Source organism: Eucyclogobius newberryi, unplaced genomic scaffold (genome assembly GCF_026437365.1).
Source record: "Eucyclogobius newberryi isolate DKJ021-1_F unplaced genomic scaffold, fEucNew1.0.hap1 SCAF_20, whole genome shotgun sequence".
In the NCBI taxonomy this organism is placed as follows: Eukaryota; Metazoa; Chordata; class Actinopteri; order Gobiiformes; family Gobiidae; genus Eucyclogobius; species Eucyclogobius newberryi.
Window position 1 is genome coordinate 19,668,505 of NW_027315835.1, and position 27,362 is coordinate 19,695,866.

Genomic DNA, 27,362 nt, shown 5'->3' on the forward strand with positions numbered 1-27,362 from the left:
ACAGAGAGGAATCTCTATCACACTGCTCATGTTAAACCCAATGTTAAACTGGGCCATTTGCCCATGTGTGTGTGCACATATTAAATTGTACACAGTGAGATGTCATCGGTGGGAGCCTCCTCACTTCCCGGCTCGTCTGTCACACCGTTAAAACCATTAACGACTTGCCACAGGCATTCAGCACAGCCACCCAGTGCTCAACACAGTAACCTGAGCCCACTCTTGCTCTGCTCAGAATCTCACACCCAGTCCTTCGCTTTTCAAACCCATGAATATGCCCTCCCCTGGAGACAGGAACAATGTTAGCCACAGACAAACCAGTGGGAAATGGCCATCCAAATCAGAAGTTTGTAGACTAAAATACCAAGAGAATTTGAGGGGTTGGTGACAGTGTGTGTGTGTGTGTGTGTGTGTTGTGTTTGTGTGCGGCAGATGAAGTGTTGAAGAGAACGCAGTGTAAGTGACAAGTGTGTCAGAGATGTGTCGACACCAGCACGACCCCTGCAGTCAGTGACACACAGCTGCCACTAACTGTGGATATGTGCACTGCCGTGCTGTGTATGTGCCTGAGTCTCCTGCTGCCAGTGCAGGTTGCTAATTTGTTTATCAGGGTTTCATACACATACAGAGCACTGTCATAGCATTGTCATTATCAAATAACCTGGCTTTAGTGAACGTTTGGTTTCCATTACTTTAAAAACTGACCAATAAATATGATTTCTTTATTCTGCAGAGGAGGATGACGGCGGCAGTTGCAACAGTGAAGATGGAGCGTCTGACATTAAGATTAGCTCATCCTCCAAAGGTTCAGCCTCAAATCAAGCTGCTGGAATGATGTATTTTTCATCACTTTCTTCAAATTTTCAAGCTAAACAAAAGCCTAAGATTCAGAGATCAGATCGGCACGGTGAGCTCAGTCTTCATCCGACTTCTCAATGAGAAATATAATGTTTATTAAACCTACACAGGGCTCATGGTGTTGTTGCTCTGTATTGCAGGTGCAGATTGTCCTTCAGTGTCCAATCCAAAAAGACAAAAGACAAACTTTTCCACTACTGACAGAAGACTAATGGACTATCAGAGACCTGTGAAAAGTGCCCTGGCGGACTGTTGCGGGCCACAGCTGGGCTTTGGGTTTGGAGATCAAGCCAGCCACGCCAACACCAACAAGGAAATCCTGGCAGGAAAGGTATTTACTGTGTTACAAATGAATAATAAATTGTCATAGAGTCATTCAAATGGTATGAGTTTACAAATCTTTGGTTCTGTGCTCTTACTTATTAAGTGGGACAAATCTTGCTTTGAATGGTCCCAGAACTAGAATAAGGTATGACAGGAAATATTGAGTGAAGATTCATCAGGTGCCGAGCCCACATGGATTGCTGTGTACGACCTGTCCTAACACAACACTCGTTTTTTTTTTTCAACCATTGGTGAGACACCGGAATTCATTTTAATGACAAATGCCCTGAGGTCGTCTGTGTCATAAGTCATTGCAAGAGAATGTCCTAATCGCATAATTGTAAACCAAACGCAAGTCCATAAAGACGTATAGCCATAACTCTCCACATGCCCAAGTTTTCTGATGCACACCAACATCAGCAATAAAGGAGATCATCATCCATATCCTGCAGTGACAAAACTTCTGTCTGAACTGAAATATATGGTCTCCTGATGTGGAAAACTTCAGACACAGCATCAATTCTGACAGTGTTCCTTGGAAAGCCGAGTGCAAGCACAAACCTGTTGGGTGAGCTGGCTCCATCAACATTCATCCATCATCTTCGCACAGACCAGCCTAAACCGGTCTTGAGAAGTGTGTATGTCCAAAGTTTTCAGATAAGGGGCCGATATGTAGTGCCTACAAGTGACTGAGTGTGTACAAGGCGCTGCTGTTTTCAACTGAACAGTGGAAGTCAGTTACGCATATGACTCTGAATCACATTTAACGTACCGGTACAGTGGTTAACTGACATAACCTGCTTTCTGTTTCTGCTTTCCTGTTTACTGTACAGGTCAAAGGTCATGCAGTTAGCCGGCTGCTTCAGAGCTTTGCCAGTGATGATGGCTTTCACTTGGATGAAGAGAGCAGTTTTTCTGAAGGCGAAGATGATGACGATGAAGAGAAGCAGAAGCCACTGCACCTCCCTCCCAACATGCCTTGCAGGATACCTGGTAAGCTTGAACAATGACGCAACTCTGTTTAATTATACTGCCGCTACATAAACAAGCTTCTTCCGAGTTGAAAAGGTTAGCATGCACACATTCAGTCTTATTTAGAACGATATGCGCATGACAACCTTTAAGTGGTAAATAGTGAGCACCCAACCCAGGCAGTCTTTTATCCTATTTCCTCCCCTCCTTCACAGCTCTACCCAATTGTGTTTTGAGTAAAGAAATGTTGGTGGATGGTCTGAAGATCCTTATTTCAAAGGAGGATGAGCTCCTCTATGCTGCCTCGGTCCATACTCTGGATCTGCCTGACATGTAAGTCTACAGGGCCCCACTATCACTTTACAACGCTGCACCCCAAAAAACACATTTATATTTTGTAACATTATAAATGAAATGAAATGAAAAAGAGACAACAGTTAAACATTATTAGATTATGTTTACTTTGGTAGACAAATTAATAAAGCAGAAATGTAAAAATGAAATGTCATGGCATATATTTATGCATGTTGTTTGAGTTGGGGCCAAAAAGATTTCTTTCAATACCAATGTAGTATATCGCCATGTTTCATTTTAGCTTTTAAATCCAAGGAGCTGGGACAAGTGTTAAAGACGAAGCCTGTGATAACTGCTAGTTTAATTCCTGGCAGTTGTGACAGTCCTGACAAACAAGACGTCTCAGCGAGTGTAAAGCCAACTCGCACAGTCCTGACAGCCAGCACAGCTGCCGCTAACAAAAGTTGTTATTGTCATATTTCTCACAAGCTTTAGATTTATAGCAGCGATAATCAAACCTGGTTATTGTTCGAAAAGTACAAATTGAATTAACATTTGTTCATCGGCCTTTCTCAGATTTAGTGTCGTCATTGAAGGAGAAAGGGGGAACAGACCCAGAATTTACTCACTAGAGCAGCTCCTGCAGGAAGCAGTGAGTATTGATCATTGTTTGAATGGAAACTGGACTTGCTGGTCATGTATAATGTCTATATGATTCTCAGGTGCTGGACGTGCGTCCCCAGACAGAGACTATCCTGTGCGGTGGGACGCGGGTGTGCGCCTACTGGAGTGAGCGTTCCCGATGCCTTTACCCTGGTTACGTTCAGAGAGGTAGCTTTAACACGCTTAAACTTCTGAGCGCTGTGGTTAAGCCTTACTCACAGCTTCATTCCTGACATTTCAGGCGGCCCAGGAGAGGACGAGAAGGAGGGCAGTGTAATGGTGGAGTTTGATGATGGCGATAGAGGAAGGATATCTCTGGCCAACATCAGACTCCTGCCTCCAGGATACCAAATACACTGTGCGTATGGCTGTAAGAATACATGGATGAACTTAGGCTTCAATACAACATGTTCTAGACAATAATTAACTTCTTTTATTTCAGGTGCTGAACCTCCTCCAACACTTCTTATGTCCCCGGGTCGCAGAGGTCACCAAGTTTCCCAGGAGAGAAAAGGAGCAAGAGACAAAGTCACCAGTGAAGAGTCGGTCAGGCCTCAGGAGAAAAGACCAGGTGTGCAAATATAAAACACATTTTTATTTCCTTTTGTGAGTGTTGTTGTATTTAAAGTTATCATAAGTCAACTGTGAGAAGTGTATTCAGAGAAATACCAGTCTAACCGGTAAATATAAGCACAGGGCTTGTATTGAGCCTAGGGCTCAAACTACCATAGCTTTATTTACAGTTTTTAATATTTCTATCTGTCAACAATAATCAGATGCATCAAGATGTGCACACACAATATATGGGATTACAGTGTCTAAAAGCTCATAAGACTCATAAATAAAGCTCTTTGTGTGGCGCACATCCTTTATCCCTTTATTAAGACATTAATCATGACTTATGGAGTGTCAGAGTGTGGTTGTGTGACAAACCCGCTTTAGGGCAGGCAGGTTTGCCAGGTTTACTGTGGATTTCAAAATACATGAAACTATTGTTTTATCTGTCGGGATATGTTAATTAAAACTCATTTTATCCATACTTTTTAGTTGGCAGACCCAAGAAAATGCACTCAGTGCCTATGTCTCTCACTGCACCAGGAGCAGTACAAGAACACAGAATCAAGAACACTTCTCCGCTGAGTTGGTCTGCGCCCAAGAAGAGAACTCCAGTGGACTTTTTCCTCTTCAATGGAACATCCCGCAAGACCCAACGGAAGATTAGAGAGCACGACCTGGCCTTGTTTCACCGCCCTGCCTCCCGTCCTCTCTCGCACTCCACCCCTGTGAAAGGAATCTTTGGGCTGCCCTTTGAAGTGGACTCTTTCAGAAGCATTGCTAATGGCTACTCCACATTTGGAGCTGCTAGACCTGGTGTGATTGTACCAATGATGGGGCTCAGGGAACCCTCATGCTCTCCTGCCATCACCATGGCAATCGGATCTGCTAACAGGAAGTTGGGGAGTGAGCGTGACAGGAAGAATTATCTTATAAAGCTTGACCATGAAGGTGTGACTTCTCCAAAGACCAAGAACAGCAAAGCCCTGCTTCGGCTTGGGAGCAGTGGCCTCAGAGCCGCAGCGCCTCTGCGCTACATCCATCCCAGTCTCCTGGTCAAGGAGGGCAAGAAAGGTGGTTCAGACATGCCCAAAGGAAGTTCCCCTCTGCAGGACAAGCTAGAGTCTCCTGGCCGAAGCGGAAACTACAGTCTGGACTACCCCAGTGACTGCCCGAGCTCCTACTCTGAGCTGGATGAGGAAGATGAGGATGATCGCAGAGCAGGAGAAACACAGAGAGACTCCGGGGCCTCACCATGTCGCAGCGGGCGCTTTCACTCCCGTCTCTCCTGTTTCTCCTCCTCCTCCTCCTCCTCTTCCTCTGGCTCCATCTCCTCTTCCTCGGTCTGCTCATCTGACAACGACTCCTCCTACTCCTCTGATGAAGAGTCATCATCTGTGATGCTTCGGCGTGCTCTGCTCCAACAAGACAAACAGAAACGGCGCTTGACCTCTGACCCCACCACGTCTAAATCCGCTCCAGTACACAGCTTTGTCCCATCTAACACGAGCAGCTCTGGGGCCAAGCCCCAAGCCGAGTGTAACGATGACCGAAAAGCATACATTAGTAAAGGGAATTCACTGAACAGTAGTGGCTCCTCCAAAAGCCAGAAGAGGAAAGAGGGAGGAGCTAACAGCCAGTGCCAGCAACCTAAAGCCAAGAGGCCCATGATGTCCTCTTCAGAGCCTCCCAACAGCAGCTCTGGACGCAAGCTCTGGAGGTGGTCTGGGAATCCCACACAGGTATGTCACATGTCCTCAGTCCTCCGTCAGGTTCCACTGAAATAAAAAACACTTACTCCTTCGATCCTCTATACATGTATATATATGTGTACATATATATACATATACATACATATATATATATATACAGACACACACACGTATATACATATGTATACGTATACATATAGAGGGTCGAATAATTAACTTGTATGACATTATATCGTATATACTTGTGTACTAAATGAGTACTAAAGTGTTTTTTTCATTTAACATACAAAGCAATTCTGCAGTTTTTAGCATATTTTGAATCGCCCAAATCTTAACAATAATTTTGACCTCTTCCCTGTTAGAGGCGAGGACTGAAGGGTAAAGCTCGTAAGCTTTTCTACAAGGCCATTGTGCGCGGCAAAGAGACGGTGCGTGTCGGAGACTGTGCTGTATTCCTCTCACCTGGCCGGCCCCAGCTGCCCTATGTGGGCCGCGTGGAGAGCCTCTGGGAGTCCTGGAGCTCCAGCATGGTGGTCAGGGTCAAATGGTTCTACCACCCAGAGGAAACTCGCCTGGGGAAGAGGCACCGCGATGGCAAGGTAACATCTGCCTCCCACAACAGGCTGAATGTTTTTATATGTCATTCTGGAAGATTGTTTTATTCTTGATCACAGAGAAACTATGCATGTTTACACTTTTGTTTAGAAGGCCGCCCTAAATACAGTACCACTTTCTGTGAACTCTATGATTGAAAGATCAATTTATGATCAAAGAGAACAGCAGTCAGACATGGCACACTGAGCCATTATAGTTAAAGATTTTCTCTGTTTCTGTCAGAATGCCTTGTACCAGTCGAGCCACGAGGATGAAAATGATGTGCAGACCATCTCCCATCGCTGTCAAGTGGTGAGCCGAGCAGAGTATGACCACCTCATACGAGACCCCAAACCTGGCACCAATGACTTATTCTACTTAGCCGGGATCTACGAGCCCACCACGGGTCAGCTTGTAGGAGTGGATGGTGTGCCCATCGTGTCGTAGCTCTACATTTCTGTCAGAAAAAGCTTTGACTTTGGAAAAGTCAACTTCAAGAAATATTTGACGACACAAAGGGACAGAATACAAGCCTTGTTGTTTGTGTTTGAGTCCCTAGAAGTGTCCCTACTGGACAAACTGAAGTCCAGCACGTGGGAGGACTGCGTTCAGGACTTTGCTACATGTGGGCGGGGCCTGTTTGTTGCACAGAGTCTCCAAGAGTCTGAACACGAACATCTCGTCACTGTGACGAGATTAGTGCGACAAAAGAACAGGAACCAAGGACATGAGCACTTTGGACAGAGTAGCAGGGCTGTGCTAGAGGAGGAGGGCCTCTATTGCCTTCTGATAACAAAGACCGTGGGGGAAGGGAGACGTAAGGAGGGTCTTACTGTTCTTAAGGTGGCCTGAATGGTCCTCCACTTGAGATTTCGACAGGACCAAAAACACAGAGGGCAGAGTGAATGAGTGAGTGAGTGAGTGAGGACACACCAAGGGTATGTATCTAATGAACACTTTCTGTCCAGTACTTAATGTCATTTGTTTTGTTTTAGTTATTTCAATTGTCAAGCCATACACGTCAATACCTCTGTCGCCTCCTGCTCCAGGAGCAAAGACACATGTACAGGTAGTAGAATGTTTGAGTTACAAATGACAGTGCGCTTTTGTACATTATATTGTAAAAACATTGTAAATGACACATATTCTATATTTGTCCTTTTGTTTTTGTTTGTTGAAGAGAAAGTGGGGTGTGTTGTGTGACCTCTTGATGCACTGAACAGGAAGTGAGGTTTGAAACTGATCAAGCGCAGAGACTTGGCCTGCTTTTGGCATTAATGTAAAAACTGTTTTGGGGTGGCCAAATGTATTTAACTCTTGATACAGAATGTGTTTTTTCCCCCCGTTTTTTTTACACTTATTGGAAAGTTTCTATCATCTGCCATTGAAATCTAAACCTGTAATGTTTAGTGTGTTTAGAATGTAGATATTTATCTGGCCTAAAATGAAACATACCAAAGCACCTGAGTGAGTTTACGTTTTGCAGCATTAGAAGAAAAACAGACAAAATTCAATCAGTCGATTCCCTCATCGGCTTGTGTCCATCCACCGTTGCTATGACAGCCCAGCTGATGCACTTGAGAGCTCTACGGTAACCAGGATGGATCACGTGAATGTGAAGGACAATCAACGCCAATCAATGGGACAGTGGTGGAGAAAAACAATGAGGATCAAATCTCAAATTGTGTCACTTTTATTCCTGTTTTGCCAAAAATGTTTTTTGTTCGCTTTTTTGTGTGATTTTCTTTATGCAAACCTGTGACAAGGGTCACTGTATAGGATGTACAGGGGAAGAGCATTATTGCCTTTTTTGACTGACTTAACAAAAATGATGCTGTTACACTGCAAAGCAAAAGCTTTAAGAGGAAACTAATGTGAAATTCTATTCTAACATGATACTTTAATGGGTCTTTAATTAAGATTTTGTAAAAGCTGTATTCTCTTTAATAAAACACTGGATTTATTTGTACCCATCATGACAAAATCCTTGCTCAAAATGTTTTAGACCCATGGGAACATGCTTTGTACGGTTGAGATCACCTAAAATACACTATATAAACTGTAATTTCATTCTGAAGAAATATTTCTTTATATTTCCTGTTGTATAAAAGAAGAATTATTTATCTTTTCATTTTAAAGTTATTGCTTTAAATTTATTGTTTTGCTTTTTATTGCTTTATTAAAAGATTCTTAAAAAAGTATTTTGTCTTTAAATTTGTCTTGTGGGTGTGAATACTTTGAACACTGCCTGATGCTCATCAATGACCATTTGTCTGCGAAAGGAGCAAAAGAATTAGAGAGAAAAAAAAACATGAAAAACACACAGGAAGCAATTTGAAACTGTAGCTGTGGCCAATAGAAGCAGAAGAATGAGAGGAAACCGTATCTGAGAGACTGGGAACAAGACGAAGTCTCCTCGGGCTGTACAGGTGGGTCAGGTATTCACCATTATAAAAACAGAACAGCACCATTTAGAGAACAAAGCGGGGCATCAGCTTTCACCCTCTAAATGTACGTCTAAATGCAAATTCATCAGAACTGTGAGGACGGATCCACAAACACTAAGCACAAATCAGGACATACCGAGTGTCCTGTGTCTGAGATATAGAGGCCGCATGCGTTTTATTTGACTCTTCCTGAGCAGGACTTTCTTCACACCTCTTTATCACACTGTACGCAGAATCTTTGTGACATGGCTCATTGCTACATTAAGGGCAGGGTTGACTATTTACCTTTGACCTCAAATTACTGTCAGGGCGCCGCGTGGAACAGCCTCGGCTTAAATGTCCCCCATAAAGTTTGTTATCTGGAGCCCTTTATTGTAGTCTCTCTTCAGTTTTTCTTACCGCTTTTTCATGTTCACACCCTACATACTCTTATCTCCACAGCTGTACATGTCATTACAGGAAATGTTGAATCACCTTGCCTTCCAAAAACCTTGCTAATGGTCCTTGACCATAGTCAGCTCAGCTCTTTGTCCCATATGTTTGCTTTCTTTTTGTGCTGTGCTTCTAGCTGTTTGGAGTTTAGCGTGTTATTACATAGATATGAAATGGCGCGCCTGCTAGTCTGACCACACACAGCATTCTCCTCACCGTTGGACCCTTAACATCCTCCTGTCGGCTCTCTTCAATCAGCAAACGCCTCAAAAACACACAGACATTAAGTGCAGTCTTTGACTCCTTATCGGCAGGTTTGCGTTAGGCTTATCTGGTTGACATTGTTAAACTACTTTACCCAGAATGCTGCAGGAGATAGGGCCACAATTGGAGCTTGGGGTTGCCTTTGGGCTAATGAGAGAAAGGGCTTTCACGTTCTAAGAGCAAACATGTGGAAGGAGATTTGTGTCGAGGGCCAAGAAAGGTGTGTCCTCCTTTTATTGTTGCTAAATTAGAACTAAATATGAGACATGACATCAACTGGATGAGTGTATCTGGTTTTATTATTTGAATCAGGAAGATGAATGTAGCGGGGCAGTTCCAATAGTAAAAGCCGAAAAGGCCTTGTGGTTAGGGGAGTGTGCTCTCCATTTAGACATGGCCCCAGCTTGTCACAGAGTGAATGAATGGCTGTCAGCTGCATGTGCGTTTGTGCTGGGACTGGGGTGTATTCAGGTCACCCGGAGTGGGAGTAAGCAGATCAGCAGCCTTCTCTACACCACCTCATCCATCGTTCATCTGAGCCCCACTCTTATCCATCCCAGCACACAGCAGTGTGACACTGTAGATGTCCAGAAACAGTCTGACTCACGGCTCCTTGTGCAACGTATTCTGTGGCAACAGATGGTACAATAACATAAATCACCATGAGTTCTTGGCAACGTGGAACAAATGTCCATGTCCTCTTACATTACACAATTACAACAAAAGTCCTCTGTTGGAACATGTCTTTTTGGTGTCAAGAAAACAAAATAAGGAATTGTCTGCGAGTTGTTCGGAAGATCGTTTTTTCCCCTTTAAATCAACAGAAAATAGGTTACATAAAAAGTGCTGTCTTCTCAATAAGCTAGAAGTTTTCACCCAAACCACCAGAATTGCAAAATTGGGGCATTTGAAAAATATATATATATTTATAATTTATGTATATAGGGGAAACCAAAATAGAGATTGTTGGTATCCTTTCAAATCCAAAATAAAATATAAAACAAATAAACACATGATAGCTCTATAAAATGCAAATAAAACATTCAATAAAACAATCAATAACGTTTAAGAAATACCTAAAAACCCACAAAGATAAAATGGATAAAATCCTTCTGGTACATGTTAAAAAATTAAAAGGCATGAAATAATTTAATTTAAATAGTCTGTGTTTTGTTCCATAGGAAAGGAGCAAAGTTGCTGAAAGGCTTTTTCCCTCGCTCAGGATTGATTCGGTGTGAATGCAAAATAAAAATGTCATGAGCTCTAAATCGACAAATACCTGATCTGATGTTCAGTAAACTTCTTAAATAATTAGGCAAAATCCTAATGAGAGCTTTAAACAACATTGTGCACAATGTCTGGGCTTGTGCAGAACATCTGCATGACTCCATAGAGAACGTTAAAGCTAAACTTTGGAACATTCCAGGCAAAGCAACAATATTTCAGAGAGAAGCTGAAATCTGTTACAAGTCAGGTCTGTGGAGAGGCCACTCGCAGCAAGGCCGATACATGTTTCAAGGTGTTTTGGCACAATTCAAACGCCTGTAATGAAATAAATGTTTTTATTTCAGTACATAACCTCAGGTCACCAAAAATGTAATTGTTCCATTTTGCAGAGACTTAAAACATTGTAGAGTAAATGCAACAAAGACCGAGCGAGTGAAAATGTCCCCTGAAGAGCAGTGTGTGTGTGTGTGTGTATGTGTGTGTGTGCATGCTTGCGCTTGGGTGTGTGTGCATGCATTTGCGTGCGTTTGCAAGTGTGTGTGAATGCGTTGGCGTGTGTGTGCGTTTGCAAGTGTGTGCGTGCGTGTGTGTGCTTGCGTGTGCGTGCGAGTGTGTGTGTGTGTGCTTGCGTGCACATGCGTTTGCGTGCGAGTGTGTGTGTGTGTGTTTGCGCTTGGGTGTGTGTGTGCGTTTGTGTGTGTGCGTGCGTGTACGTTTGCAGGCGTTTGCGCTTGCGTGTGTGCGCGCTTGCGTGTGTGCGTGCGTGTGTGCGTTTGCGTGTGTGCGTTTGCCTTTGCGAGTGTGTGCGTGCGTGCGTGTGTGCTTGCGTGTGCGGGGTCACACCAGGTCAGACTCCCCACATAACCTCTTAATCCACAGCAGTTAAGACAAAACTGCTGGAAAAGGCTGTATGATTTGTGCCCCTCGTACACGCAGTTGTACATGTTCCTCCAGAGATAGCCTCGTGGTTATCACAGAGTATATCGAGTACCGGTATATGATATTTGGAATAGTAGAGGCGCTTTGGCCAACCCAGTCAATCCTGATAGGTCAAACACACTGTAAAGACTTAGTGGACACAGCAACGGGAGCACGGACACCTGATACGTGCCTGTGATATTCATGATAGGATCGGGATGCAAGCTGGAATTTATATGTGGATGTGTGAGAAAGAAAGATACCGCAATGACGAGTGACCGGCAACGTGGCCAAGTCTACCCCAGCGACAGCAGGAGGAGATATGTACAGTATTTAGATAAAACAAGCCATCAGTCTGCGCACACTCAACATGCTCTGGTCTTGTATGTGCGCACCTCCTGATGTGCTGTCATCGACACTGCAGGGGTCATCAAAATACCTGCAACCCGACCCCCGTCTCAGGCTTCATTTGTACAGGAAATTAACATGAAATCGAAGCCACCCAACAAGATCACCAACTTTCTCCTGTTAATGATAAAATACTTCACAACAAAAAGCAGAATTTGAATGTACCTACTGTTGTTACATCTAAAACCAAACATGCCCCATGAATGTCAGGCTAAATTATGGACAAGCTAATTCTGGTGATAGGGGATACAAGAGGCTCAGTTGTTAATGGCCAACTATCCAGCGAGGAGGGCCCGGTGTAACCAGCTCTCCAGCTAAAGATACAGTTGGACAAACAGGCACAACAGTGACCACAGTGGGACCATGTTGAACTTACATGTTCTGGAGGAAGAGGCCCAAACACACGGACTCTACTCTCGACTACAGAGCGACAGATAAATGGATGTCATGGTGATCAAGTGGGCTTGCTAGCTTTATGGGCTGGTTTGGATTTGGCTCTCTTCATGTTGCTTTTGCTGGTTGTATTTAGGCCGCCATTTATGTATTGAATTTTAATTGACAGAATATGTATCTATAGTATCTATGTAATAATGCCAGATGCTGAGATGCTGGTTACCAAACATCAAGTGTAGCCAGAGTGACAAAAGTGAATATATCATTAAATAATTTTGAAGTTACCGATCCTGAGTCTCAGTCCAGACTCCTCCTGAAGTGGTCCCAGAGCTGTGCACTTCTGCGGGGCCTGTGTGAGGGATGATCCATCTTCTGACAGCCATCCTGAGAGAGCCGGGTCCAAAGAGAACACGCAGGATAAAATCAATGCCACTATTAAGCCTCCAATACATCAAACAACAGCAATCAGGATGGGCAGGAGGAGGGAAGCCAAATTATATTTTGTCCTTTTGTCAGCCGTGGCGAGCCGCATGACTGGAAGGTGTGAGGGACTGGGGAGGATTATGCTCCATAAGTAGTTAGCGCTTGCGTTAGTAAGTGTGGTATAGGTGTGAGAGAGACAGCAGACTCAAGTGTGTGTGGCAGCTGCGGCTCTGCCCAGAGAGCTGCTGGCAATGTGTGTACAGTAACTGTTCCCACATGTCGCACAGGCTGGCACAGCGAGGCCTCGCTCCTCCGCAGCCAGGGCCCATTCAGATCCGTCTTTGGCTTCAGTAACGATACTTATGAGAAGACTATGTCAGGGATGATCTTTCAAAATATTATAACAGTGCTGCACTGTGGCCAAGGGGTTTGGTTGAAACACATATGCTCAGTGCCAAACAAGAATCAGAAAAGCTTGAATGATAACAAACGAGGAATGTTCTTTGACGGTTGGTTTATGTAGGCTAAAGTCTACTTGATGCAAGTAAACTGAACCATGTCAACTTCCTTTAGACAAATTCCTACATTGCAACATTCCAGAATAAGACTCATAAAACCTTGAACATGATTGTAGTCCCAACAACAGAAATATTTCCATGAAAGACACATTTATTCCAGCAGCTGTTTCTGAAAGTCATATCTACAAGTGTTCTTTGTTAAAACTCCTTGCACAAACAAATGGATTATGAAAATGTGGTGTCGGTTTCAAACACGACCAAATACAGTGCTAGTGCTGGATTGGAGCGTGCATTGGTCTGCTGCCTGCAAACAGCCGGTGTGATTTGTGCCTGTACATTTGCTTCCCTCTCTAGTCTATACAGTAAGCCGTGTATGTGTGCATTCTGGCAGCCTCCTCTGCGTTCGGGTCACGTTTCCATTGGCTCAAAGAAAACGTTTTATCTATAATCGCTCCTTCATCTTCAGCCGAGGTGTGTGTGTTTTTGCATAATAGGACTGGTGTGTGCGATCCTTAGTCATGGGTTTCATCTCGGTGCCTGCGTGTGTGTTGGTGCGCCGGAGCCTCTTCACTCTTTCATCTCATCAAGTTCATCACTCCATCTCTCATCAATCACAGCATCAGGCCGGCTGTGCCGTGAGGATAAGATCTGGTCCAGGCTCTCTCTGTCTCAGCACAATGAGGAGGAATGTGATCAGAGGGGCACAGTGGGAGGCCGCCCGGCGCACCTACATACACTGTATTTTGCTCCGACACAGCTTACTGTTGGTCCACATACATACAGGCTGTTTCCATGGTGACAGATAGGCAGCCATGCAGAAGGAGTGCATCGTCCCTTGGGACATCTCTTTTGTCCATCTCCCCATCGCTCTCCTTTAGTGATGACAACATGTCTCCTCTCGATCGGTCTTTGCCTTCGGCCTCTTATTATGCATAATGCATGGGCTCCAATTCATAAACCAAATTTAATCTGGTCCATGCCATAGTGTACCACAGGCACTCTTTGTTCTTCACCTGTTTTTGAACATTTATCTCTTTAATTGAAAAAAAAATAAGCTATCCAACCTAATGTGAACAACTGACAAGACCGCAACTGTATTCTACTCTTCACTACTCTTTTCAGTGTTTGGTCAAGTTAATCAATGTTGTTTTTTATATGCATTATACAGTACATGGAGTAGTTTGTCCTTTTCACTAAAGGCGGTGGAAGGTTAGGCGTAATACTTACGTCTCTCGTGTGAGTAAACCGTGGCAGTTCAGGCCTTATCAGGCAGCGCGGACTCGTCCTGTAACCTCTGTGTGTTGCAATAAGTGCAGCTCCTCTGGTTTGAGTGGCAGCTCCTCATTATGACACAGTGAGAGTGGTATGGATGGAAGCCGGGAGGGAGCCAAACACATTTGTTGTTCTGTCAAAAATGGTGAAAAGAGGCCTTGTCACACTCACTGCTTGTGATTGATGTTAAAGATGTTCCCTTCATTTGCTGTGACTCACAGTCGTTCGTTGCCATGTTGGAGCTTTTTTGACTTAAAAATCAGCATTGCAAATCGCATTGACCTCGACAACAACAGTGTCTTTGGGCCCCAACACACAGGCACATTTTGCACAGTTAGTTCATACTTTTTCAGATTATGTTTGGAACAATATGACATGACAATCCATAAAAAGAAAAAATCACAGAAGACCTGAATCTCTTCTGTTTTTCCCTGTCTACATTTTATAAATGCCCTATTGTTAAAAATGCTGCTATTTCTAACAAAAACATGTATCATCCTTACTCCAGTGAATCAGTCATGTTTAACTCACATCATTCTCAACATTCCAGATACTACTGCTATTAAAACTCCATACCAAGATACAATGACAATTTTACATAAAACCATACGAGCCAAGTGTCTGACTTTCAGCTGAATAGGTGATGATTAAAATATAACATCCTCATTTTAGACAGTAGAGTCATTTAATGTTTTGAGCAAGAAAAAACTTTCTCACCAGACAACTTCCTCATCAGGACAGAGTTAATAGCCAGGTATGTCGCCTGAGACAGGTAACCAGTGTCAGCAGCCGAGTCTCCAGACAGCTCATTAGAAAAACACAACCGCTGGTGGCCACTAGACTCTGTATGCACATTGGCCAAAGCTTATGCACAAACGGCTATCCATTTATTTTGCTCTGTATAGAAAGAAAGAGAGGAAAAATAGCATAATTATTACTTGTTTGATGGATTGAGTGTCATGATCTCAGCTCTGTAATTTCATTGGGATTGGCAACATTTTTGGGAACTGTATTCTATATATGTTTTTAACTGTATTCTATATATGTGGTATACAAGAACATACTTGGGTATCAAGTAGCACATATATTTAAGAAGGTGCTTTGAACACAAAAAGAGCTGCATGTCATTTCGCACTGTATAAAATAGTGCATAAATCAAGCAACAATAATATTTATTTGTGCTTTATTTGCAAATTTAAAATTGTATGCCCTTTTTGATAGATTTTGCTACTATTATTCTTCACTGTTGTATTTTGCACCTTAATGCCAAAGCGAGGTCCTAGTTTGTGAAGTTTCTGATTTGTTTTCACTGTCAATACAATAAACCCCTTTCTGACATACACATATTTCGCGTGAGTCCTGGCCAAGAGGCAGGTGCATAATTACATGGAGGAGCATGTCATGTGTCAAAATGGTGTTTACATCGAAGTAACTTAGGTGCCATTTGTTGCAACACTGGTCTTCTGCCTCACAGAAGGGTCTATAGGTCCCTGTCCAGTGACTGGCCTGGACTTGACGATGACTCCAAGGCGACAAGGTTAAAGACATGAGTGAATATTTGAGAGATGACGATAGGACGGAGCCGGACATGGCGAAATCTCCCATGAGAAAACAAAGGCATTTAAGTGTGTTTGCTAATAAATAGAGCATGAAACTCAGTGATCTAGGGATTTCGTCACTCATCATTCAACTTTCCATCTTATTGCTGTTGAGGATATGACTGGTCTAGGTGAACTTTTGCTCTTTCCATTTAAGTCCATGGGGTCCTTGTGGTAACAGCACTAATGGCTACGGCAGACTCCCCAGTGAACAAGATCAAAATCTGTGAGAAATTATGTGAGAATGTGATGAGGGGAACGGCACAAAAATAATAGTTTTAAAGGAAAGATACAAGTCTTTACTATACTGTTTAGTCAAGTAAGTAATACAAGTACAAGAGAGACAATGATGCAAATGATGAAGCTGCTATAGTGGGATACATACATGGGACCAAGATTCAGTTTTGAGATTGGTTCAATTGAATACTCTAGGATCATAATCTGTTTTTCTGATAAAAACATGCTCAAAGTCTATAAAAAATACTTTTGAAACATTATAGACTAGAGCTGAGTAAAGTCTGACTTAAAGGAATAATGGAGGATATTTTGGCGCCAAATCCAAGTCTCATTTCCTCGCGGCGTGGACAGCCGAGTAGTTCATTCACATGTCAATCATAGGACACACCTACTGCACGGCTGCAGCCTCGTTGGCTCGTGCGCAGCAGAGCAGCATGTTTGCCAGGCTGCGCATGCATGGTTGATATGCCGGTGTGTGTCTAAGCACATGGATCTATTATAATATAGTTCCCTCAGTGTACAGGGCAAAATTAAGACGGAGAAAGACAGTTTGAGCTGGCTCAGAAGAGACGTAAATCTACTGAGACGAGAGATGTGATGAGATCCATCGCGCTAATAAACAAACACAGGTGTAGCAGCGAGGCTTTTGTGCGCTTCCGCACGGGGGTGAGTGCGCATGCACACTAAAGGAATAATGGAGGATTTTTCGCCGATTTGAGAACTCAAGCGTAAAATGGCTAAGTTTGATTATAATAAGCTAAAACGATCCTGTGCGTTTCCCTTTCTAAGGTTAAACTCTGAAATAGAAACATTTTTATACAACTACATTTAAACTGAGCACTGCTTGATGCTGCAGCGGACATAAAGATTTAAATTACTTTAATTAAGGATGTGCCAAATCGGACTGTTGTTCCAAATCGGGTAATGACAACCTGCTCCTGCAGTGCTGCCGAGCGTCTGCAGTTATAAATGCTCTGTTATGCTAATGCCGCTAATGCCTATGCGGCGCTGAATGATGACAAAAGCAGAAATTCCCCTTTAAATGTTGATCTATAATAGAAATGTAATAACACTGTGCATTTTATACTCATAAAATGGGGATTCTAAACTGTGTTTTTTTAATCTAAAACTTACATGACTTGTAATAGTTCTTTAATAAAATGTCCTCATCTATCTGAACTGGTGAGAGTGTGACCTCCCTCCGTCCTCTGGTACGTGGAACATTTGGCACGGTTGTTTTTACAAGCCTAACGTTAAGCTGTCCGTCAAATGCCAGGAAAACACCCTGGATCCATTTCGCCTTGGTCCCCCTATCACACACACGCTGGCATACGGACTCATCGATTCTCCGGAAACCTCAGCCGCGATCCACGTCCTGTGCCAAAGCTCTTAAACGCGTCGAAACCAGTCTCTGCACTCTTTACGGCTTCTGTTCAACCCGATCCTTCTCATTTTACCGCCAGTGTCCTGTCCTCCTCCGATTAGTCATTACTCTTTATACGGCTCCCTAAATATCCGCTCTGCTTAGATACAGGCCGTGTCAAAGGCCTGGGGTAGTGCAGGGATGAGGGAGCGCGGTGCGGGGCAGGGCTCAGCTGGACTTGGCTTGTTGGGATAGCTACTTGTAAATGTAAACAGCATCTTGACATGATGGACATGTTCTGGCCGTTCCATTTGGGCGTGACACAATAGCTTTAGGAAAATGACATGTAACCACACTCATCAAAAATATCTTGGGCCAATAGAATATGTAATTGAATAAAAGTAATTTGGGAGGCTCATCTGGTTAGGAGAATGCCAATGAAATCTCACTGACCTGAGTTTGATTCTTGGTACTGGGACAATTTGTTCAATTTGTCCAATATCTGTACCATCTTCACAATCCAGCCATTACCAGACACATGGCAGGTTCCTCTCTGTTTGCACTGCCGACAAGGAGGTGCCATAAAGTTAATGTGTAGGAAAACTGCATTATTGTAGGACACGGTAACTTGCCGTCAGCATTTGATCCGTCTTACAGTCATAACAAATGTACAAAATATGGAAAAGACAGGCAAGATACAAGTTGAAGATGTTAAAATTCATGACGAGCTAGCATTGATAGCCATTTGTTCATATTGTAAAGTACACAACAATAAAAAGGTATAGTAAATAACGTACGCAGAAACAACTGAAAGCCCTTTAGAATACAGTCGTCCTACTTACAAACACTGGAAGGGTCTATTCACACAGTTAGACCTGGGAGGGATGTTTTCCTCCTACATTTATAGTATAATCTTTTTATTTATATTTTACAGAAATGCTAAGAGTGGAAGGGCATGCTACAGTGGCTAGCAACAGTTCCTGCCGAATATCAGTGTTCTTAATAGAAAGGCCCCAGTATATCTATATGTGCTTGTACATGAGAGGCAGTATACCTGGGGAGTGCACACTACAGAGAACCTTTGAGAAATGAAAGGTGGGAGACAAAGAGGAGAGCTAAAAGGAGAGAGAGCGCATCACAGGGGCCACGGAGGAGAGGAAAAACATCAATACGCCGTGCATTTAGGAGAGCAGACCAGCGCAGAGAGGGACGGAGCTCCGCTGAGAGAGGGCGGGAGGGAGCGGGAGGCGGCGAGGGGGGCGCACAATCAAGAGGGAAGTCGAAATGAGATTATCTAAAAAAGACGTCGAAGACAATGAAAGCAGGACGCGATGAGAGAGCAAGAGAGACAAAGAGGAGAGTGGAAGGCTTTCGATGCACTAAGCAGGAGAGATCGAGGCTCAATCGTCCCCGCCGTAGGTTTCACTCGGCTGCAGAAGGACATTTTGGAAGCCCAGGGAAAAATTTAACCACTTTTGTTCAAAGATTGTTTTCTTAATGGCAAATGCAATTCATTGTGTACTCGTATTTTAACTAGAAGATAAGACTCAATAGACACATCCATTCACTGGGCCAGATGAGATTCCTGCCCTTTACCATGTGCGCACGAGTGTACCGAGGTAGTGAGGGAACTGCCATTTACGGGGGGAAACCTACAACTCAGTAAACGTTGTTCCACAAGATTCTGATGAGTGTTTGAGTTCTGCAAACCATAAATAATCTGTCAGTTATCCTGTCTACGAAGTTCTGGAATAGGCGCAACCCCTTTCAGTTGAATGCTTACAAATGGTCCAACACAACTGTGAAAAGACACGCTAAACCTATTCATTGTGCACGTATAATTTCCCTACGACTGTTGCAATGCTATATGTTTAAGTTTTAAGAGCGTCATTCAAACATGTTCACGTACTGGATTTGTTATTATTTGATCATGGCTCATTGTCCTGGAGACTTCATGTTGCCATATTACTATATAATTTAGCTGCCAGCTGTAGTTGTGTTGTTGTTTTTTTTCTTCTTGAGTCGTGCCATTTAACCAACAGCGCACAAATACAAAACTCTGGCAGGTACAAGGTAATGGCTGCAATCAGAAACATAAAAGCAAATCAAAGCTGTCAACATTGTTCGCTAAATAAATTGTGCCCATCATAATCTTCATATGCAAACAGAAAAGTATTTGAACTCATTTGAAAGAGAAGGGTAATCTGTTGCAATTAATCAGCATCCCAGGTACCAAAATAATCACATCATCATTTTTATATTTATGCGTGTGTGTCGCAGTGTGTGTGTGTGTGTGTGTGTGTGTGTGTGTGAGAGGTTTCCAAGAGGTCACGTCAACACACTTTCACAGATATAATTGCACCTCATTAAGTCGTACAGATTGGCGCCTTCCACTCCCTCTCCATTTTGCGCGCTCCGGACGACCCCATAGGACAGCTGCCACTCACAAGAAAGTCATTAACCAATCACAGCGTGGCATTTGTCACTAAGGAGGAAAAAATAATGATAAGCGTAATCTTTGGGATCTCCTAGATAACTCATTTATTTCATTTAAAAGCCAAATGACGGTGTTTCAGGAGCAGAGCGGGGGCTAACGGCGGTGGCACTCCAAAGCGGCGTGCGTCGGAGAGCGCTGTGACGCGTCTTCATTAACGGTGCGAAGTGGAAACCAAAGACTCGGCACGCAATTAATGCAACATCACAGCGCCAGCGTTTGTCCCTCGCCCCTGTGGATAGACACAACAGTGCAAGGCTCATTACTGCGCGGGGCCCGGTCTCCACGGTTTGCAGAAGAGATGGGGGCTGAGGGATGAGAATGATGTCGGTAGAGAGGAATCAGAACAGTTTGGATTATGACCTCAACTTTAGATGTCATACTCCAATCAGGGGTGTGTCATTTCAATGTAATCTGGCAAAGATGGAAAGTATATCACATACCTTTTGGAAATAAATACAGTTTATCCTTTTTTTAAATCACTTTCTTTTCATAAACCTTACTTTTCATTAAAAGATGTGTCAGATTCTTATGTCCAGGCCTGGATTGGCACAAGGAGTGATGAACTGGTCTGTGCTCTTGCAGTAAAGTTATTGCAGCTTATGGGCTCTGGTGTTTTGGAAGGTCCAGTCAAAAGATACACTTTCATTTACTTACTTTACTTATTAGTCCAGTTACATATATTTTGTTAGTGATGGTCCCAAGCTAGGATAAATGAGCAGCATGGTTGCAACAGAAAGGCAAAATTCCTGACATACAGTGCTTTAGATTACATTGTATTCTATACAGAGGAAGTCCCATCAGCTATTGCTCTATCAGAGACCACGCACCAATCACAGCTTAACCAAAACTTCCACAAAAAAAAAATTTCAAAATTGCAACCATAAAATAATATTGGCTTGTGCTCTTTCAGTTTGAAAGACATGTCACTAAAACCACTGAAATTCAATGCTTCTCCCATTGTGCCCTTTAGTCTTGCCTTGAAATGATATTCAAACAAGCCAATACCATATAACTTTCTCAGAAGAATACAATAATAATGCATTAGTTAATATCTGAATTGTGCCCATTGTGGGACAAATAAAGGTTCTCTTATCTTAGAGGCTAGCTCTTTGTTAGATGCTCAAAGCCGCTTTACAGTTCTGTGCATTATTTATTCACTGCAGACTAGAAGAGGAAGTTAGGTGGCCACTGCCAGGCTAGCAATTTTATTCTGTCTTTTTAGTCTGCAAATGTAAAAGACAACAGAAAAAAAATCTTATTTTAGTACATATAATGGAGTTATGAGCACCTACAGAATAGGATTCTGCATGTAAAATGACCCCGCTCATTACTCTGTAGTCCACATGGTCTGCAGAAATGATGGGGTGACGACAGGCACAGACATGGACACACAGCCTCACCTGCAACAAGGGGAAGGGGATGGGGGTCTCTGATTCACTGCCTTTTATCTCCACACACACACACACGCACACACACACGCACACACACACACACGCACACACACACACACGCGCACACACACACACACACACACACACACACACACGCACGCACACACGGGAGCATCATATCTTGATTAGGCAGCTTACGTGGTCACGGGGAAATACACTCGTCTCTGTCTGTCTCTCTCTGGCATGTTGCTATCTCCAGGGCCCAACTGTTTGGAGATATCTTCACACACACCTGATGACAAACAGCCTGAGTCGTCCTGCCGGCCTGTCCATCTTCTAACATGGCCCAGACCCACAGCCTGTTTACAAAGGGTCGCTCCCCACACACTATTTACCCTGTTTGTCAAAGGCCACGGACAGAAAGGTAATGGCAGACGGTGAGCTTTACACTTTTAAATCCTCGTCAGGAAAATTGAATTCCAGGACTAAGCCTAAGGAAGGAAACTCATTTGCATTCAATTTAAAATTGGAATGTATTGTATTGAATATTGGCCTACTGTTCAAAATGCTGATATATAAAATGTATTCAAATCACCAACAGAACTTGGTGGAGGATTAACATCTTTTTTTTCCTCACTTTTTTCTCACACTTTCTAGTGTCCAAAGCCATAAGTTTAATTATTCAAACCAGTTTATAAAATGTAATGTGCATACGCCAATATGCAGCTCAGCATGATGTGTCAACAAACAGTAATAACCAGTTTAGATCTTTAAAGTATACTTTGTTGTCCATTGTCAGTTTGTTCATTAATTATATACATGACTACAAAGACACATTTTCCTGGTCAGTCATGCAGACAGTAAAATATAATGTAAATGTAATCCAAGTTTTATGCAAAAGGAGTCTAACAGGTGCAGTGGAGTGTAACGGATAAAACATGAAAGCCATGAAGTTCTTCAGTAAGATGTAAACAAAGCCTTTTACATTAGACACAAAAGATTAAATGAAATAATATAACACGATAAACCAATAAAACTCATAAAACTATAGTTTAGTAAGAAAACTTGGCCATCTAAAGAAACTATAGCAAGGTTATGGCCTTGGGGTATAGAAAAATAGTGTAAGACGTAAGACAAAGAGGTTTTCTGTAGAATCGTCACCTATAGTCACCCAGCCCATCCTGGTAAAGTTAGTCTGTACTTTTGTACAAATATATTCATTAATATCTGGGGAAGCTTAATTTGTGGAATGTCTCATATTAAACTGGACAAGGCCATTGGCCACAGCCCCTTGAGAGGAAAGCATACATGTGTTTGTTCTGTGAATAAAAGGTACATATTTACATAGATTTGTTCATCATTGCACGCTGATACTGTGAGGAATCTGGTGGTTATATATAACCCGGATTACCTATAAAGAACCTTGAAATTGCATGTTATATATCACAATTAGAGGGATGAACTGTCAACATATCGCAATTTGTGAAGTTTGCAATAAAAAACAAGTCACAACCGAACACTTGGAGTGAATGGAGTGGCATACCGTACGTAACACCTGATGAGGAAATTCCTGCGGCGTCCCGGGAAGGCTGTGGCGGGTGAAGTGATTGACACGAGAACAGCAGTCAGATAAAGGCAGATAAAAACACATTTACTCTGTGTCTCACACTCACTCACACCGCGCCACGACGTGCTTGAGTGCGCTCTGCTCACTATGTAATGACTGTGCTATGTGCTATGTTTTTTTTTCTCCCTTAAAGTTGACTCATGCTCCACTGCCTGGTCTCTGTGTGTGCAAACGCTAACAGCTCACTCGCACATTCACAATAGCTGACGATGGGTTGTGAGCAGTGACTGGAGCCGAAACTATTGCACACATGTTTCAAAAATGAGTTTGAAAAGACGCTGTTCAATTTTTCAACTGTCTCGTAGCTGAAAGGCGCAGTCGCCTGTCTAAACAGCACAGACAAACAACACACTTGATAAAAAGGCAGCGCTTAGATAATTCACTTTGTCATCCACAATCTTGGTTTAGCTTTTTTTCCATTTGGCTCACACAAACTAGCCACAGCACTCGTGGGGACAGGTATATCATGCATTCTGGGCTTACAGTGCCGGGTCGTTCAGTAATTGAAAACAGGCCGAATAATCGAGGAGAATGACAGCACTGAAAGATTATGTGAACTCAAACATTAACACAATTAAGTGTGTGAGCAGTGGAGGATGTCGCGGCATTAGACACTGTCTTAATAGTCCCCCAGCACAAAGGAAGGAGAGCGAGAGAAAGAGAGAGAGGGGAGAGTGACAGGCTGTGTCAGCCATGAAGAAACACCAGGAGCAGAGCGGCACATGAGCCAAGAGCACTACCGAGGGTTCACACAAAGGAACCGCGCTTCTCATACGCGTCGGTGAGAATGTGCTTTTTATATGACACACCAGCAAAATACAAATTATTCTTCCATTTAAACAAACACAAGCAAATCAAATAAACAGACCATACAAGTTAATGAAGTCCAACAACTAAACCATACAACTCTACAGATGTATTCACACTAGAAAAAGGCAATAGACTAGATACAAAATTTAATTCTGAATGTTTTGAGAATGTGCAAAATTTAGAGTATATTTTTAGAAAAAAAAAATGCTACAAATAAGCTGATTAAAAATAAAAGCTAAAACATCATATTGTAAAGGGCATATTTCTTTTAACATTAATTTTACAGTCATTTCAAAGTCACACATTTCTGTTGGATTGAGATAATAGCATCATTATCAGGATACTCCACAAAAGAATCTCGCAATATTATTATTTTTTTTGTCAATATTGCCCACCCCTACTTCACACATTATTATTATCATTGATTATTCGATAAATCAGTTAGAGATGTTTGAAAAATTGTCAGAAAAATTGCTTAAAATCACAAGCAATGACTGTTTTGTACTGAACTTATGTGATGGTTTAAAGAAACATCCAAATAGCAGGCCTGACGTAGCGAGTGTCTCTGTAATTCTAGTGGATCTTCACTGGTCTTTACTCCCTCCCCCACATCTCAAGCCAAACTCAGACAGAGCCGTGCAATCAGGTTTGTTTATGTCAGTCACTACTAGTGCTATGGATTAAAAATATGATTAATCACACTTTTGAAATATGATTAATTGCATTGCACGCTTCTTTAAATATCATTCTTTTATGCACATTTTTAACAATTACATAATTTAGGCTTATCATTTGACAAATCTAATTATTTTAAAGCTCAAACTGGTAATTGAATTGTATTTCATGTTGAATTCGTGGGCCCTTTATTGTGGCTCTTATGGTGACAGATGCAGGCTGAGTTGCCCTGGCGTACAAGTGTTCTGTTGTAGTTTGGTGAAATATGTTCACATGCATTTTGAAAAATCTGTTGAAATGGGACTAGGCCAGTTATCCAGTTTGCCTGGCGTGCATGTAAACGTGGTGGAGAATGCATGGGAGACAAACAAGATAGTCATCTACATTTTACAAACAAGCCGCCATGTTTGTTTTGACACAAACGGATCATACATTTCTCTGATTGGCAAAGTACCTGCCAATCACATTCATCTAAACTCTGGGAGATAAAACAGTGTTCCAGATTACACATCTTTATATTGATTAGAAAAAGCATGCGGTTTTGGTTAGCCAGGCTATCAAGTCGACCTATTGACCTTATTCCGCCCCGCCCACTTTTTCCCCCACATTTCGCCACTTCTGTTGTAATCCCACTTTCGGTCCAGCGGAAACTCCGTGGGTTTAAATGTAGAAAAAGACGCTAAAATATTCTATAAAGTAGATTGATTTGTGTAAAATATCCACAGTTCCTGTATTTCAACAATGCACTGCTTCCCTGGCTGGCTCTGAAAATGGCTTTTAATCTGCATTACTCTCATATAAGGTGAATAGGGAAGACATCCTGCTAAATGACAATTAAAAATGTATCTACAGTCATTGACCAAAAGAAGAGGTTGAACAATAACCTGAGGTACACGTAAAATGGCCTTTGTATGAAATATTAATTTTAGAGCAGGAAAATGTATGTATTCTGCCACTGCTGGTTCAACTCGTTTATCATCTGTGAAAAATGTTGCCATTATTTTGTGCTGTTGCTACGAGAGTGACTAAACAACAGTAAATAACTGTGATGTACATTTAAATGCAAGTCTTTTTTATTACTAAATACATAAATGATTCCTCCTTTCAGTGTAATGAGAATGCCCATAACAAACACAGTGGTGTTCCCAGCGAGCAGACAGACCCTTTATCAGAGCCTGAACAAATGCAGCGATTGTCTCCCGGTGGTGCACGCCTTAGCAACAGCCGGTGGGTCGGTGTGGCCACGGCCCAGTTCTGATTTATCTGGCCGGCAGCACTCAGGTGCTGTTTTGTTAACAGGATTGCAGCCATTTATAACTGTGTTTCATTACTGTACTAACAGCCGATAAGATGATCACTCACGCACATACACACATACGGCACAGCAACACACAGAGGCGCTAATTCAATCCGCTGACAGGGAAACACGGCAAACAACATCCATTATGGCCTCAGAGCTAATTGGTAACGTGGAGGGGGAGAACAGGGGTGGGACTGTAGGGGGTGCAGGGGGTTTGAATTTTTACACATTTAGTAATATCATTTATTTTGTTATTTTACTCTTCAATGATAGGTTAGTACAATATAATTAAAACCACTGCACATGATCAGAGATGTTGAGAAGAGCCGGCATTAACAGAATGCAAAATATCAAGCCCAAATAAAAAGGGTCCGGGTCTCGCCTTGATCACTGCGCTGCAGCGTTCTCCTCGTGACAACAGTGCAGCTTTTATGAATTTGTTTGGTTATGCTATATTAAGAACTCAAGTGCTTTGATCCATCTCTGAGACTTACTCTGTCTTTTTTTCATACATTTTTTATAAATATATGGCAGTGCATGAAGTAAAAATAACAATTTAAATAAAACATTAAATATGTTCATCAGTATATTTTTTGTCACTCTGTACGTTTAACCAATTAATACAACCTACCTGCACAAGTATAAATAATAATAATAAATATATAGGTAAAGAGAAATAATTGAGAAGCAGAAAATCTCCTCAATGGTAGAGAACTGACATTTTATTATTTTTAGGTAAATTCGAAGACAGTTAGAAGACTGCCTGACTAACCTTTCCAAGATATTTACATTAATTTGGCACCTCTTTCTTTACAGGACATTTTGACAGGCAAGAGTAAACATCTGGCCAACATCATGGACTTTGAGTCAACTTGTGATGAGAAAAGCACTGAACACAGGAAGTGAGAGATAAGTATATTTAAAACACAATAGATGGTGGTTATGTTCTTGAGCTGTAGAAGACAAGAAAGAGAAAAATAAAAATACATTTGCTCCTTCACCAAAACGCATGCATTTGTTAAAGGTTTGAAGCTAGGGCTCTGCGATTTATCAGTTTGATTCAAATATGTCTTCCCCCCGTCCGTAATGTTTGAGTTAAAAAAATAGATATTGAAAGATTTCCCCCCCCCCGTTACCCCGATGATGCAGTGGATGAGGGCGATGCACATGTGTAGTTGCCATCACCGCAGCGTTGTGGGTTCTATTCCAACCCTTGACCGTGCCGATTGTCTCTCCCTCCTCTCTTCCCCATTCAACGAGATGACAAAATAAATATAAGACAATGGAAAATGGAGATTTATCAATATGAGAAGAAAATAAAACCAAATTAATTTGTTTGCTCGTCTACTTGACGCTATTGTTTGTGGTCTGATTTAAAGTGGTTCAGGCCAGTCCGTGGACCCAGTGTTGACAGCAGAACAGAAGTCAGAGCTGCGTTACTTCCTGCCGTTTTAAAACGTGTCTTAAAACATGTCTTAAGTATATATAAGCCACTATATTTTGCCTTTAAAACCAAAATCAAATACTGCACTATGCTACTATTCTTTGATCCAAGGTCGAGCAAGATCTGTCAATAAAGCAAACATCAAT

The 27,362-nt window shown here is 42.3% G+C and overlaps 1 protein-coding gene across 1 annotated transcript in view; it reads left to right on the plus strand.

Annotated features, from left to right (window-relative positions):
• The window catches only part of bahcc1b (BAH domain and coiled-coil containing 1b), a 42,109-nt gene extending 34,168 nt beyond the window's left edge, over positions 1-7,941 (plus strand). Inside the window, exons 18-28 of the mRNA XM_072456259.1 lie at positions 734-907; positions 999-1,189; positions 2,016-2,175; positions 2,370-2,487; positions 3,025-3,100; positions 3,171-3,279; positions 3,353-3,469; positions 3,554-3,682; positions 4,159-5,408; positions 5,741-5,977; positions 6,216-7,941. Coding sequence (XP_072312360.1) covers positions 734-907; positions 999-1,189; positions 2,016-2,175; positions 2,370-2,487; positions 3,025-3,100; positions 3,171-3,279; positions 3,353-3,469; positions 3,554-3,682; positions 4,159-5,408; positions 5,741-5,977; positions 6,216-6,419 — 2,765 coding nt within the window. The 3' untranslated portion in view covers positions 6,420-7,941. The remainder of the gene's footprint in view (positions 1-733; positions 908-998; positions 1,190-2,015; positions 2,176-2,369; positions 2,488-3,024; positions 3,101-3,170; positions 3,280-3,352; positions 3,470-3,553; positions 3,683-4,158; positions 5,409-5,740; positions 5,978-6,215) is intronic.
• Positions 7,942-27,362: the final 19,421 nt, after the last annotated feature.